This window comes from Orcinus orca, chromosome 6, assembly GCF_937001465.1.
Source record: "Orcinus orca chromosome 6, mOrcOrc1.1, whole genome shotgun sequence".
Lineage (NCBI taxonomy): Eukaryota > Metazoa > Chordata > Mammalia > Artiodactyla > Delphinidae > Orcinus > Orcinus orca.
Window position 1 is genome coordinate 99,266,681 of NC_064564.1, and position 13,033 is coordinate 99,279,713.

At 42.3% G+C, this 13,033-nt stretch overlaps 1 protein-coding gene across 13 annotated transcripts in view; it reads right to left on the bottom strand.

Moving 5' to 3' along the window:
- SUSD1 (sushi domain containing 1) overlaps window positions 1-13,033 on the bottom strand; it is a 141,805-nt gene that overhangs the window by 41,856 nt on the left and 86,916 nt on the right. For all 13 annotated transcript variants that reach the window (XR_007477858.1, XM_033427450.2, XM_049710962.1 and 10 more), the window contains 2 exons: window positions 11,882-11,973; window positions 10,526-10,712 (listed from right to left, as the gene is read on the bottom strand). Coding sequence is in view for 12 of the 13 variants with exons in the window: in XM_033427450.2 (XP_033283341.1) it covers window positions 10,526-10,712; window positions 11,882-11,973 (279 nt within the window). In the remaining variant the exon portion in view is untranslated. The remainder of the gene's footprint in view (window positions 1-10,525; window positions 10,713-11,881; window positions 11,974-13,033) is intronic.

Sequence of the window (13,033 nt, forward strand, 5' to 3'; positions counted from 1 at the left end):
ACATGGATGAATCTTGAACACATTAGGCTAAATGAAATAAGCCAGACACAGAAGGACAACTATTGCGTGATTCCACTTACATGAAATATCTGGAACAGGTAAATCCATAGAGACAGAAATAGATTAGAGGTTGCCAAGGGTTGAGGGGGTGTGTAGGAAATGGGGAGTTATTGCTTAATGGTCAACAGAGTTTCTGCCTGGGGTGATAAAAACATTTTAGGAATAGATAATGGTGATGGTTTACAACATTGTGAATGCACTTAATGCCAATAAATTGTGTCCTGAAAAAATAATTAAAATGGTACATTTTATGTTGTATATATTTTATTACAATTTAAAAAAAAAATGATGCCCCAGCCCTGACAGATGGTGGATGCTGTGGGCCTTTCAATTAACTTGGTAAATAGGTTCTTATTTGGTGGGGAGACCAGCTTATCAGACTTCTAGATCCTTTAGGAACAGTTTATTTATTATTATTATTATTATTATATATTTTTTGGCTGCGCCGCGCAGCTCGTGGGATCTTAGTTCCCCCACCAGGGATCGAACCTGTGCCCTCGGCAGTGAAAGCACAGAGTCCTAACCGCTGGACCACCGGGGAATTCCCTAGACTTCTAGAGCCTTTATAATCACACAGCTGTCTGTCCTTATCTTGCTCTCCCCAGCAACCAGATTTCCCAAATAGGTATTCCACAGGGAGGAGAATGTTGGTTGATTGGCTGACACCAGCGTTCTAGCATCTAACTGGGAGTTATATTCATGGTATAAATGTACCAGCTGCCACTCTGCCTTGTGAGTAACACAGCTTACATGTGTTGGGCACACAACACATATATAGATGTGTCCTATATATGCCTCATCTCATTTAATCTTCTCCACAGTGCTATCAAGTGGATGAGATTTATAAAGGGAGGGAGGAAGAAAGAGAAAGAATAAAATATGAACACCCCCTCCCCTGAAATTCCTCTGAATCCTGCCACAGTGAAATTAGTACTAAGAGGCCAAAACAGACACTCAAGACTCTATTTACCCAATTAGAAAATAGCTTTGGGGTGGAAATTCTCAATTCAAATTATAATAAATAAAAACTTAGACCTTCCTAGATAATTTTTAAAGCTCTACTGAATATGTTATTCATACACTGCCTTTCAACAAATATTTATTAGCCACCTCTATGCACCTCTATGTGAGGCTGGGAGAAACAGCTATGGAAGACATGGTTTCTGCTTTCCAGGAGCTCAGTCTAATAGTGGAGAAAGTCTTATAAACAGGCAGTGCTTGGAACTACGATACAGTTCCACAAGAGGGTGGTGGGAGTGCAGAGGAAGACCACCAAGGGCAGGGGGGTGAGCCTATCCAATACAGAAACAGACATACGCAGGGGCAGGAGGTAAGAGAGAGTGAGGGCAGAGACAGAACTGCAGGAGTCCAGTGTGTCCGAAAGGTTGAGTCCCAGCTGGGTAGAAGTGGGCAATAAAGTGGACATGTGAGTATAGGCCAGATCTGAGGTCCTAGAAATAATGAGAAGCCATCTAACGATTCTTAGCAGGTGTGTATTTTAGAAATACAATTTGGACTGCCTGTTGGAGGATGAATTGGAAAAGAGCAAAAGCACAGGTTCTCCAAAATCTAGGCAAGAAGTGCCTGAGGTCTGAAGCGAGTGACGGCACTCGGAAGGGAGAAGAGGGGGCAGGTGGGGGAGACCCGTAGGGCAGAGACGGAACAGAAGGTGGTGGAAGATAAGGAAGGGGAAGGAATCTGGGCTTCGGTTTTGGCTACTGAGTCAGTGGTGACGTCACTGATCAAGGTCTGCAGGGAAGGTTCAGACGCAGCTCACTTCTAGACCTGTTAAGTTTGAAGTGCTTGTGAAGTCGTCCAGCAGGCAGTTAGAAATGCGGGTCTAGAGCTTAGGAGCAAACTGTGATGGTGATATGGAGTCAGTCATCAATAGAAGAGGCGACGGCTGCCCACGGGGGAAGGTATAAATGCATCTGAGAAGAGATGAGGGCCTAGGGTGAACACCGGGGAAACCCAGGCATCTAAGACCAGGTGGACGAGTGAGAGTCCCCTATAGCTCTTATTAAACAGTGCTAAGTCTAGAATTTCTTCCAAAGTCACCCAGATACACCACGCAAATTATGTTTTCCATAAATCCGTGGGTTTGTTAGGGAACAATCCCCCACCTACAGTTAAGACCCCACACTATGGTGTTGAAGGTCTATGCTGTTTGCAAGAGGTGTCCAGTAAGAGATTCCATAACTGACACCCCTGAGGAAGACACGACCAGCTCCCTGCAGCGGTAATGGGGAGACGGGAAAATGCAGTTTAAAAAGCCCCCACCAGGTTTCCCAGGGAAATGTGAGCATTTGGGTACAGTAAGTCCCCTGCATACAAACAAGTTCCATTCCAAGAGTGAGTCTGTAAGTCCAATTTGTTCGTAAGTCCAACAAAGTTAGCCTAGGTACCCAACTAACACAATCGGCTATATAGTACTGTACTGTAATAGGTTTATAATACTTTTCACACAAATAATACATAAAAAACAAACAAACCAAAAATAAAGAAAACATTTTTAATCTTACAGTACAGTATCCTGAAAAGTACAGCAGTACACTACAACCGCTGGCATCCAGGGGCTGGCATCGAGTGAACAGGCAAGAAGAGTTACTGACTGGAGGAGGGAGAGGGGGTGGGAGATGGTAGAGCTGAAGGATCGTCAGCAACAGGAGACGGAGGGCAGGCTGCAGTGTCACTCATGCGTGACGCTGATGGCACAGGTTCTGGTTCCTTGCTGGATTCAATTCTATCTACCCTCTTGAAAAAACGATCCAGTGATATCTGGGTAGTAGCTCTTTTTTTTCATCGTAGATGACGTGGTAGCACTGGATTGCATCCTGAACGGCTGTTGCAACCTTCGTGTACCATTCTACGTGCAGGTGCTGTGCCTCAAAAACTAACAGTGCCTCCTCACATAAAAGAAATCCCCTTGCCATTTCCTGTGTCGTGAATCTCTTCGGTTCTTCAGTTACTTCTTCTTCCTCTTGTCTCTCTTCACCCTTTCTCTGGGCCTCCAATTCCTGGCGCTTCTTAGCAGTACCAGCTACATCACCGCGGCTTTTACACTTGCTCCTGGTCATCCTGGGCTTGAAATAAAGATACCGTACTACTGTACTCTACACAGTTCTGTAAAGTACGCAAAAGCACAACCACTCGTAGAGGATGCACGCATGTGACAATGTACGCCAGACACGTGAACTAACTTACATGATTGGACATGCGAATGCACGTTCTCATCCTTGAAAGCTCACAACTTGAAGTTTCATATGTAGGGGACTTACTGTATCTCTGCACTCAGCCCTTCAGGCTATCAATGAAATGCCCTTTCATTCATGATGTTTTGTCATCACAGTAAAGTAAGTGGTTTTTATCACAAATTTCCTGTTTTCAGCCCAGAGGGAGATAAACTGTTTACTCTTTTCTGTGTGAGAACTCTCCTTAAGCTCAAATTATTCCTCTGTTTGCTCTTCTCTGAGATTAATAATTCTAGGTCCTCTAATCTGTTGGCTAACCTTTTATTTTATTTATTTATTTATTTAATTAATTTATTTTTTTACGGTATGTGGGCCTCTCACTGTTCTGGCCTCTCCCGTTGTGGAACACAGGCTCCGGATGCGCAGGCTCAGCAGCCATGGCTCACGGGCCCAGCCGCTCCGCGGCATGTGGGATCTTCTCGGACCAGGGAACGAACCCGTGTCCCCTGCATCGGCAGGCGGACTCCCAACCACTGCGCCACCAGGGGAGCCCTCTTGGCTAACCTTTTAAAACCACCAGGTTTCTCACCCACCCCAGGAACAGCAGAACAAAGTGCTCGCCCAGCTTGGAGAAGGCAGGCCCACAGCAGGGGCAGGAAGGCCATCGCCTGCTTATTCTGTACCACGCTGCCCCTTTTCAGTCCTAGCATCATTCTTGCCATTCTAAATGTGCCACTACCATGCAGTTGATTCCATCAACACGTGACTTCTAGACTGCTTTCTGCTCTGCCTGCTCAAGGCCTTCCCCACCTTAAAAACTGTCTGCCTTTTCTCTCGAATGTGAAAGCCTGGACTTCATCAGGCTGGTTCTTTGCCACACTTTTGAGTTTAAATAACCTTAACTTCCAGCCATATTTTCCAAGGTGCTGTTTCCCACCCCCCAAACTGCTGTCTACGGCAGACCTGCTCTCCTCTCCATCGGCTTCATTACTGATTTAAACCAAATCAGACCCAAGGCAAGAAATGGGTCGTGTCTAGGCTGGAGTTCTTTCACCCTGAGTATGTGAGATGAGGGGACATACTCATTACTACCCCTAGGTGTCAACAATATCCATTCTCTACTAGAAGCAAGTGACAAAGGAAATTATGGAGGCTACCATCTGAGAAAACTTTGAAGAGTCAGGAAAAAAGCAGTGAAGCAGGACTTGTCCTACAAAATATTAAATATATTATAAATTTACAATAACTGAAATAGAAAGGTACAAGCACAGGACAGGCAAAGCAATGGAAGAAGCTAGATAATCGAGAAAGAGACCCAAATAAATAGATGAGAATATAGTGTGTGGCCTGGACAGTCATTCCAAAGGTGATGGGGAAACTGGCTTATCATCTGGGGGAAAAAAATTCCCATGTAAATTTAGCCTTATACACTCATCTAAACAAATTCCAAATGGGTCTAACCTTCAATGTGAAAAGCAAAACCATTAAGAAGCATTTGAAAATAGTAGAGAATAAAAATTATTGATCTGATTTTCAGGGTGGGGAAGGCTTTTCTTGGCATGACCAGAGGCAGAAACTATAAAAGAATCAATAGAATTGATTACATGAAAACTTAAAATGTCTAAATGTCAAAAAGAATATTGACAAGAAAATTAAAGAGTAAATAACCTGGGGGTGTAATATGTAGAACAAAAGATTAAAACCATTAATGTAGGCAAACTATTAAAATCAATGAGAGGAAGGAGGTAACAGAAGTGCAAATGTGTTAAAATTCCTCTGAAACCCATTAAAATGAACCAAAAAAAAAAGTAAAAGAAAATTTTATCTGCACCAAATCTAAACAAAGGTCGCAACCTTATGCTATAAACTTCAAGTAAATGCAAGGAACTAATACATATAAATAAATATATAAAAATAAAGACACCCAATGGTTCTTTTCTAATCCTCAGCATCTCCCCAACTGGACCACAGCCCCCACTGAAGGCACGATAAATTGAAATTGATGGCAATAGAGCAAATGGAGCTTACACCATAAGTCATCAGATATCGCAAGGTGAGCTGCATCTCCCCCATCAATAAGGTTATGAGACTTGGCTTCCCAGGAAGAAGGAACAATCTTCTTTTTATCTTTATCCCCCCTTCAGCACTTGGTGCCGGTCTTTGTACATAACCAATCAATAGGTATTCACTGAATTAAAGGGGTAAGTTGCAGCGTACCCTTCCCCCACTTCTATAACACAGAGACCTGTGTTTCTGTGTTATAGATGTGGGGGAAGGGTGTGCTGCAACTTAACAATTTATTGTTATCTTCTATAACAGAAACCCTGTTTTTTAGGCTTCTGATACAAAGAAACTCTCCCATCCATATTTTGTAAAAAGCTAGCGTTAATATAGGAACATAACACATCCAGCCCATTTTCCTCTGTGGTGTACCATCTTGTCTCAGTGGGGCCTCAGCAGGGATGCAGATGCTTTCAGTGAGAAGAGTGGGGAGATATTCATCCCCATATAGCCATTTCCTTGAGAGGCTAGGTTTTGATTTGAAGCTGGAAAGTAGTTGGGAGATTTCTGGGGATGAGAGGAACACGTGGCCCATGGAGGTATGGAAGGACACATGTGCCTCCCTCCTGGCCTGACCTAACATTAGGTCCTCAGATGTCAAAGAACCTGTGTCCGTGAAAGACTCGACAGATGAAGAAAAACAGTTGGGATGAAGGCCAGCTCCTCTCCTAACCTCTGGGGCAGTTCCTACCCATTCAGAGCCAGGGGAAACAGCAGGATTAAGTGTGGTACCCTGGAACCAGCCTGAGAAGACAAGGTCCTCACTGAGGACACAGGAGTGCACAGTCCTTGGCTGGTTTGTGGAAGAGAAGCTCACAGCAGAAGAATGTCAAGACACCTGGTCCTGCACGGTCCTTCCTAAGGACACTTAACAGTAAGAGAGGAGGGGTCAGAGGAGCGGGCAGTGGTCCCCAGCCCTGTAGGAGGAATTAGAGCTATCCTGACTGGACCTCTCTGTTAGAGGGATAGCCTGAGAACGCTTGGGACATACCTGTGTTTTCAGTGGCTTTCCTGAACATCTGAAAAAGTACATTGTTTTTCTTATTACGAATGCAGGTAGAGATGGGAAATTCCCATGTACATTGCCAGCCTTGGAATTGAAGGTGGACTTGGGAAGGAATGATTTCCTTTACATATTCGTTTCCCTGTTCTCTTCCAGCATTCTTGGTTCCATAATAAACCTTCAACCTCAAATGATCACCACATTGTGCGGAATAAATGGTTTATCTTTACATTCCTGCAGGCACTTGCTTTCTCTCTCTCTCTCTTTCTCTCCCTCCCCCCACTTCCCCCTCTCTGGTTCTCTCCCTCTCTCTATGAGAAGAAAATTTTGCCTACAAGTTTTTGACTTGGCTAGAAAATAGCATAACCAGTGTGGGGCAGCTCTTCTGACCCTTTGGGTCTACATCAAGGATGAAAGTTTGTTCTTACATAAGGGAGTATAAATGGTGGCACTGTTCTGATGAATTCCCGTCAATGGGCTGCCTGCAGAAGCATGTGGGCCATGAGTCAGAAGCACTGTGATAGCCTCTGCATCTCACCACCTTGCTCACCAGCACCCTCCTCCATTGCCACTACAACACTTGCCTCTGTCCTTCAACATTCCAAAAGCTTTCACTCTCCTCTGAGGTCAGCAATATATTTAAAGCGCTCGTTTTCATCCTGTTCCCATCGGTAAGATTTAGTTTAATGTAAGACACTCAGAAGGGAAATTCCTTTCACTCTTCTTCTGGGAAATCAGCTTCTGTGTATTCCACGTCCAAACCCCTTGCCTCACATTTCTGGTAAAATTCAAAAGTTCATAATTTTGCTGAAACAAAGCCACATCTTAGGCAAACAGGCATACCTCTTCACATCAGTATATGGTTCTCTTATTAAAGACAGGGCTTGGGGTTTGTTCTTATTTTATTTGTTTAGTTACTCTTTCATAAGATCTTAACAACTTGAATTTTCACACTTTTTAAAAATTGCTAATTCTTTAAAGTAGAGTGAAAATATGCAGTCGTGGTTTCAATGAACTTAAACAGCTCAACAGTGTCCCCTGGTGGCCATGAACACAGACACAGGGTGCTTGAGCTACGGGGCAATATTTAGCGTACAAAACAAGGTAGAAGTGTGTCTCATCAAGATGAAACTCCCTCTCCCCAACTCAAAAAATAGGAAATGCTAATGTGAATCAGCAATGCAAACCTTCAAAACATGAGAAGGACCAAAGAGTAGGAGACTGAATAGCTATCCATTTTGATAAGTCACCATGGGAAAAAATGCCCAAATTGAACATCTCTTTCCAGTCCCGAAGTTGGTAAATTCTTTTCGGTCTAAAGCCTTTATTAACTAACCAGGCATTTCTTCAATGCCAATACCACCCGCTGGCCCTTTGGGGGTTAGCCCTCGTATGCATTCATTACAAAAATATTCTTTTGTTGTGCTATCATTGTCCTTATGTGTGCTCACACTGTCCTTACGTGTTGGGGATTCAATGTAGAACACACAGACAAAAATCTCTGTCTTCAAAGAGTGCCTATTTTAGTAGGGGAAAAGAAAATAAACAAGTCCTGAAAACGAGTTCTATGAAGAAATTCAAGCAGAGGAAGAGAACAGAGTGATGGGGTGGCAATGGCAGATGAGTTTTGAAAGGATGGGCAGGGAGAGGCTCTCTAGGTAATGGCACTTGAGCAGAAACCTGAGTGATTATAAAGAAGCTATGGGGAGAGAGTGTCCCACGAAGATTACGCAGCAAATGGAAAGTCCTGGATGCAAGAACAAGTTTGACCCGTTTGAGAAATAGCAAGGAAGGATGTTGCTGCTTTTAGTGAGAAAGGGAGAGGGCAGAGGGAGATGAGGTCAATGAGGTAGGCAGGGGCCAGACTCCATGTTCCATGGTAAGGAACGTGGATTCCATTAGAACCCTAATGCAAACTCATAGGACTGTTTAGAGCTGGGGATGACATGTTCTTATATGATTTTAAATTAATTTTTATTGGAGTATAGTTGATTTACAATGTTGTGTTAGTTTCAGTTGTACAGCAAAGTGAATCAGTTATACATATATATACATCCACTCTTTTTTAGATTCTTTTCCCATATAGGTCATTAGAGTATTGAGTAGAGTTCCCTGTGCTATATAGTAAGTCCTTATTAGTTATCTATTTTATATATAGTAGTGTGTATATGTCAATTCCAATCTCCCAATTTATCCCTCCCTTCCTTTCCCCCTGGTAACCATGAGTTTGTTTTTTACATCTGTGACTCTGTTTTGTTAATAAGTGCATTTGTACCATTTTTTTAGAGTCCTCATATAACCAATATCATGATATTTGTCTTTCTCCGTCTGACTTACTTCATTCAATATGACACTTTGAGTGATATTTTTAAAGTTATGGCGAAGATTAAGACTTAGGGCAGCAGGGGATAGGCAACTGTGAAAACAGGGAGAAGAGTTAGAATGCTATTGCAGGAGTCCAAGCAAGAAGTTGCTGGCTTGGATTAGGTTGCTAGCGGTAAAGGCAAAGGTGGGGAGAAGTGGCTGGATTCAGAACGTTTATTTCAGAAACAAGCCAGCTTGTTGATGGACTAGAAATGGTGGGAGAGATAGAATCAATTATGATTCCTTTTTTGGCCTGAGCAGTTGGTGAATAGGAAGGCCAATAACTGAGATAGAGAAGCCTGGGTGGCAATGGATTTGGGGGTGAGGCAAGAGGTGAGAAATCAAAAGTTCTACTGGGTTTGTCTATTAGATGTTCAATAGGATATGTTTAGGAGACAGATGGATACATATTTGGGACTGCTCGGCACATAGGTAATGTTTATAGCCGTGAGACTGGTAGAGATCGCCTAGGCAGAAAGAGTAAATAAGGAAGAAAAAGGAAGAGAAGAAGGCGAGGCGAGGGGCATCAATAAAAGTATTCGGTTGGCCAAAAAGTTCATCTGGGTTCTTTGGAAGCTCTTATGGCAAAACCCGAACGATATTTTTGGCCAACCCAATAGATGGACCTAGTGAAAAAAAACTGAGAAGGAACAGCCAGCAAGGTAGAAGGATCCAAAAGCCAAGAGAAAAGGTGTGTCAAGGATGGAATGCCAAATGCTGTAGAGAAAATCCTATAAGAACAAAATTGGACAGTGGGTTTTGCAAGATGGAGACACTTCCAGTAGAGCATTGAGGACAAATGCCTCTGGACTGGAACCAGTTAAAGAAAGAAGAGGAGGTAACGCTGTGGAGCCTACACAACATTCTTTCAAGGAGTTTTACTGTAAAGAGGGGCTGAGAGAAGGCAGAGTAGCTGGAGGGAACATGGGATCAAAAGAAGTGTGTTTATCTTTTCTATGTTTTCATTTAAAAATGAGATATTACAACATGCTTGTGCAGTGTTGGGACTAATTCTTTACTGGAGGGAACTGAGGATGAGGCAAGAAGGGATGACGGGGTTGAGGGAGGATTCACCTTAGGAGTGGGGACAGAGAGAAGATAAAATATAGGTTCTGCATGAAGTCAACAATGGGAGATTCGGGAGTGGAAAGTCCTCACCTGATTACTTTTTTTTTTTAAATTTTATTTATTTACAAAAGGTTGTTATTAGTTATCTATTTTATACATATTAGTGTGTATATGTCAGCCTCAGTCTCCCAATTCATCCCGCCACCACCCCCTCACCTGATTACTTCTAATTCCTCAGTGAGATAAGAAACAGGAAGCTAATAGTCTGAATATTAGCTCAGAGTGTGTGTGTTGGGGGATGGAGTGAGCATCACAGATTTGAGGAGACATGAGAAAATGAGTGGAAAGTGAATTTTCTAGGGGACTAGAGTGGGACTGCCAGTCATTTTTCCCTGAGAGTAACCTACTCTTAAAGTACTTGTAACAGAATGACAATTAAATATGTTACTGAGAAAGAAAGAGTAATAGGAAAATTTCTTTTTAAGTATGAAATATTTTAAATATTTCAAATATCCAGAAGGAATTTAACCAACACTCATGTACACACTACCCAGATTTCTTCAATGTTCCTATTTTGTTTCAGGTACCTGTTTAAGAAATAAAACATTGCAGTTCAGGCTGCAGTCCCCTTAGTTCCCCTCTCCAATTTCATGTCCTTCTTCCTCTTTCTCTTAAACTTCATTATATAAAGATAGAAAGTAATAGTGTGCCTCTTTATTTGAGCCTATACAGCTCTGCGGTGACTTTGTTCATCCAAATGCTGTTATTCAAGATTTACCTGTTATCTGCGTTGTCAGGGAGATGACCGCAGGAAGTTCAGAAGACAAAGCCTGGATGCTGACACTGTAGTTGGTACCTGGCCTCAGGTCCAAACACGTCTCAGGAGCCTGGCTGCTGGCAGTGATATTAAAGACCATTTCCTGGGCAAATTCCTTCTGATACCATCTCTGGCCCCAAATGTGGAACTAAAACATAGAAAAGTTCACCAGGTGAATTGCTAGCTTGAAAGGCTCTGAATGCCTGGATACCTATCCTTTCTCTCACACTCTCTTACTCTTGATTCTAAAGTGCCTTCAGAAAGTGAAATACGGCAGAAAGCAAATATTAGAGTTGTAATACCATAAATATTGTAATTACAGTATTATCAGTATCATAAACATATTTTTAAATCAAAATGCACAAAAACTCGAGGCCCCAACACCGACAACTTTCTCTTTCTTGTTCTCACACATATAACGACACATGCCCAATGTGAAAGTCTGTTGTTAAAACCACAGGAGCAAAACCAAAGAACAATTTCCTAGAAAGAAAATTAAGAATCTGAACTAAGGCTTCTCCCAGGGCAGAACGTGCATTAGGATAGGGGTCCCCAACCCCCGGACTGCAGACCGGTACCAGTCCACGGCCTGTTAGGAACCAGGCCACACAGCATGAGGGAAGCGGTGGACCGAGCGAAGCTTTGTCTGCCGCTCCCCATCGCTCACATTACCACCTGACCCATCACCCCACCCCCTGGCGGTAGAAAAACTGTCTTCCACGAAACCGATCCCTGGTGCCGAAAAGATTGGGGACTGCTGCATTAGGGTAATCCTAGTCGGTTTGGTAAAACCTGGGAAGAGTTTTCCTCCTCTGCCCGCCCCCTTCTGACATTCCCTACACTTTACTGTAACATCCCAGCACCTGGGCCAATAGATGCACTTTTCTTCCTACTTAATTGCTTCTAGTAGCAGCTCATCCCATGGTCTTTACCTTTCTTACTCACAACCACATCTAGCTTTAGAAGTTCCCCTTGACTCTCCAGGCAACAATTCAGACCCTGATCAGAGGCACTGGTGTGGAGAGACACACACTTGCAAAAGCCACTGGCTTCCTTCCATGACACTGCCTGAACATCAGCTCTGCATCAGGCTATGTTGCACAAAGAACCTCTCATGATTTTCTCATCAATCCCCAATGTCTCTGTCTTCAAATATGCAGCAGAAGTTCCCACTTTCTTGTTTCTTACTGCAATTGTCACTATAAATCTTCCACTGATAATGGCAGCTATATAAGTAGTTTTTTTGGTTTGTTGATATTTTTTGAACCTCCCACACAAGACAAACACCTATAAACAGAGTAACTTTCAGTAACTTACTAAATACATCTCCTCTATATCAGCTGTCTTCATACTTCTCCATCTCAAGCAGGTTTCATTAAATATTGAAATGTTACTGATGGTCTGTTTTACTGCAAGGGGAAAAGAATGAGAAATCAACTTACACCTTATACCAAAATACTACCTTTTAATTGAACAATATTCCAAGGATAAGCATTTACAGCGGATGACTTCAGCAGTATTTTAATTTAGAAATAAGTGGTAGCAGTCCAAGAAACACCATTTTTATATTTATGTAAACACAGTCCTGATGAAAGATTTAAGATCAAAAGATACCCAGTCTGAGAATCCTTCTTAAAAAATTAGTTAAGTCGATCCACTGCAAATTCCCTTGGTTTACTAAGCTAAAACAGCGACTCATTGTCCTGGCCTTGGACAACCTCATTTAAACAAACAAGCATCAGTTTGAAATTCTGAGCTGAGAGTAACATTTCCGCAGAGAACTGAGAATTACTCCTTGAGGAAATGAAAAAGGCTACCTCAAGCAGTCAGGCTTTTCATGATGAAAAGCGGGGAGTGGTCCCTCTTGGTTTGGGCTCCCTCATCTCTTATGATCAAAGAAGCATTCAGTGGTCTCTGCTCAATTTCATGGTAATGAATCCAAAAGATAGTTCAGTACTGGTACCATATAATACAGAGGCACATCCCCCAAGCTTTTTAAAATAAAGACGAGTTATTCAAACAACACTGTAATTCAACTATACTTCAATAAAAAATAAATTTTTAAAAAGACTGGTTATTCAAAACTCTGGTATCAAAGGTTATTTCCTTCAACGATGATCCCTGTCCTTAAACTGAAAATAATACATCAGACTTGCTAAGAAGTTTCATAGGAACACTGTGATGATTAATAAGTGATAAAGAACTCCCAAAGCATGTGAAAAAAAAAGAAAATCTCATGGGAGCCAAACCTTTATTGTGTAAGCCCCTGGACCAACAGGTTCCTATGAATGAAGCCTAGTTGATAGATGCGACCCCTCTTTATGGATGGGGCAGCTTTGCCCAGAGAAAACCTGTTCCACAGGTCACAAGCTATTCTTCAAATGCTGTAAGACTGAGTAAGGAATAAAGTACGGATGATTCAGGATAAAGCAACCTTTAAGGAAGGTAAGGAAGATGTTTTTAGAGATA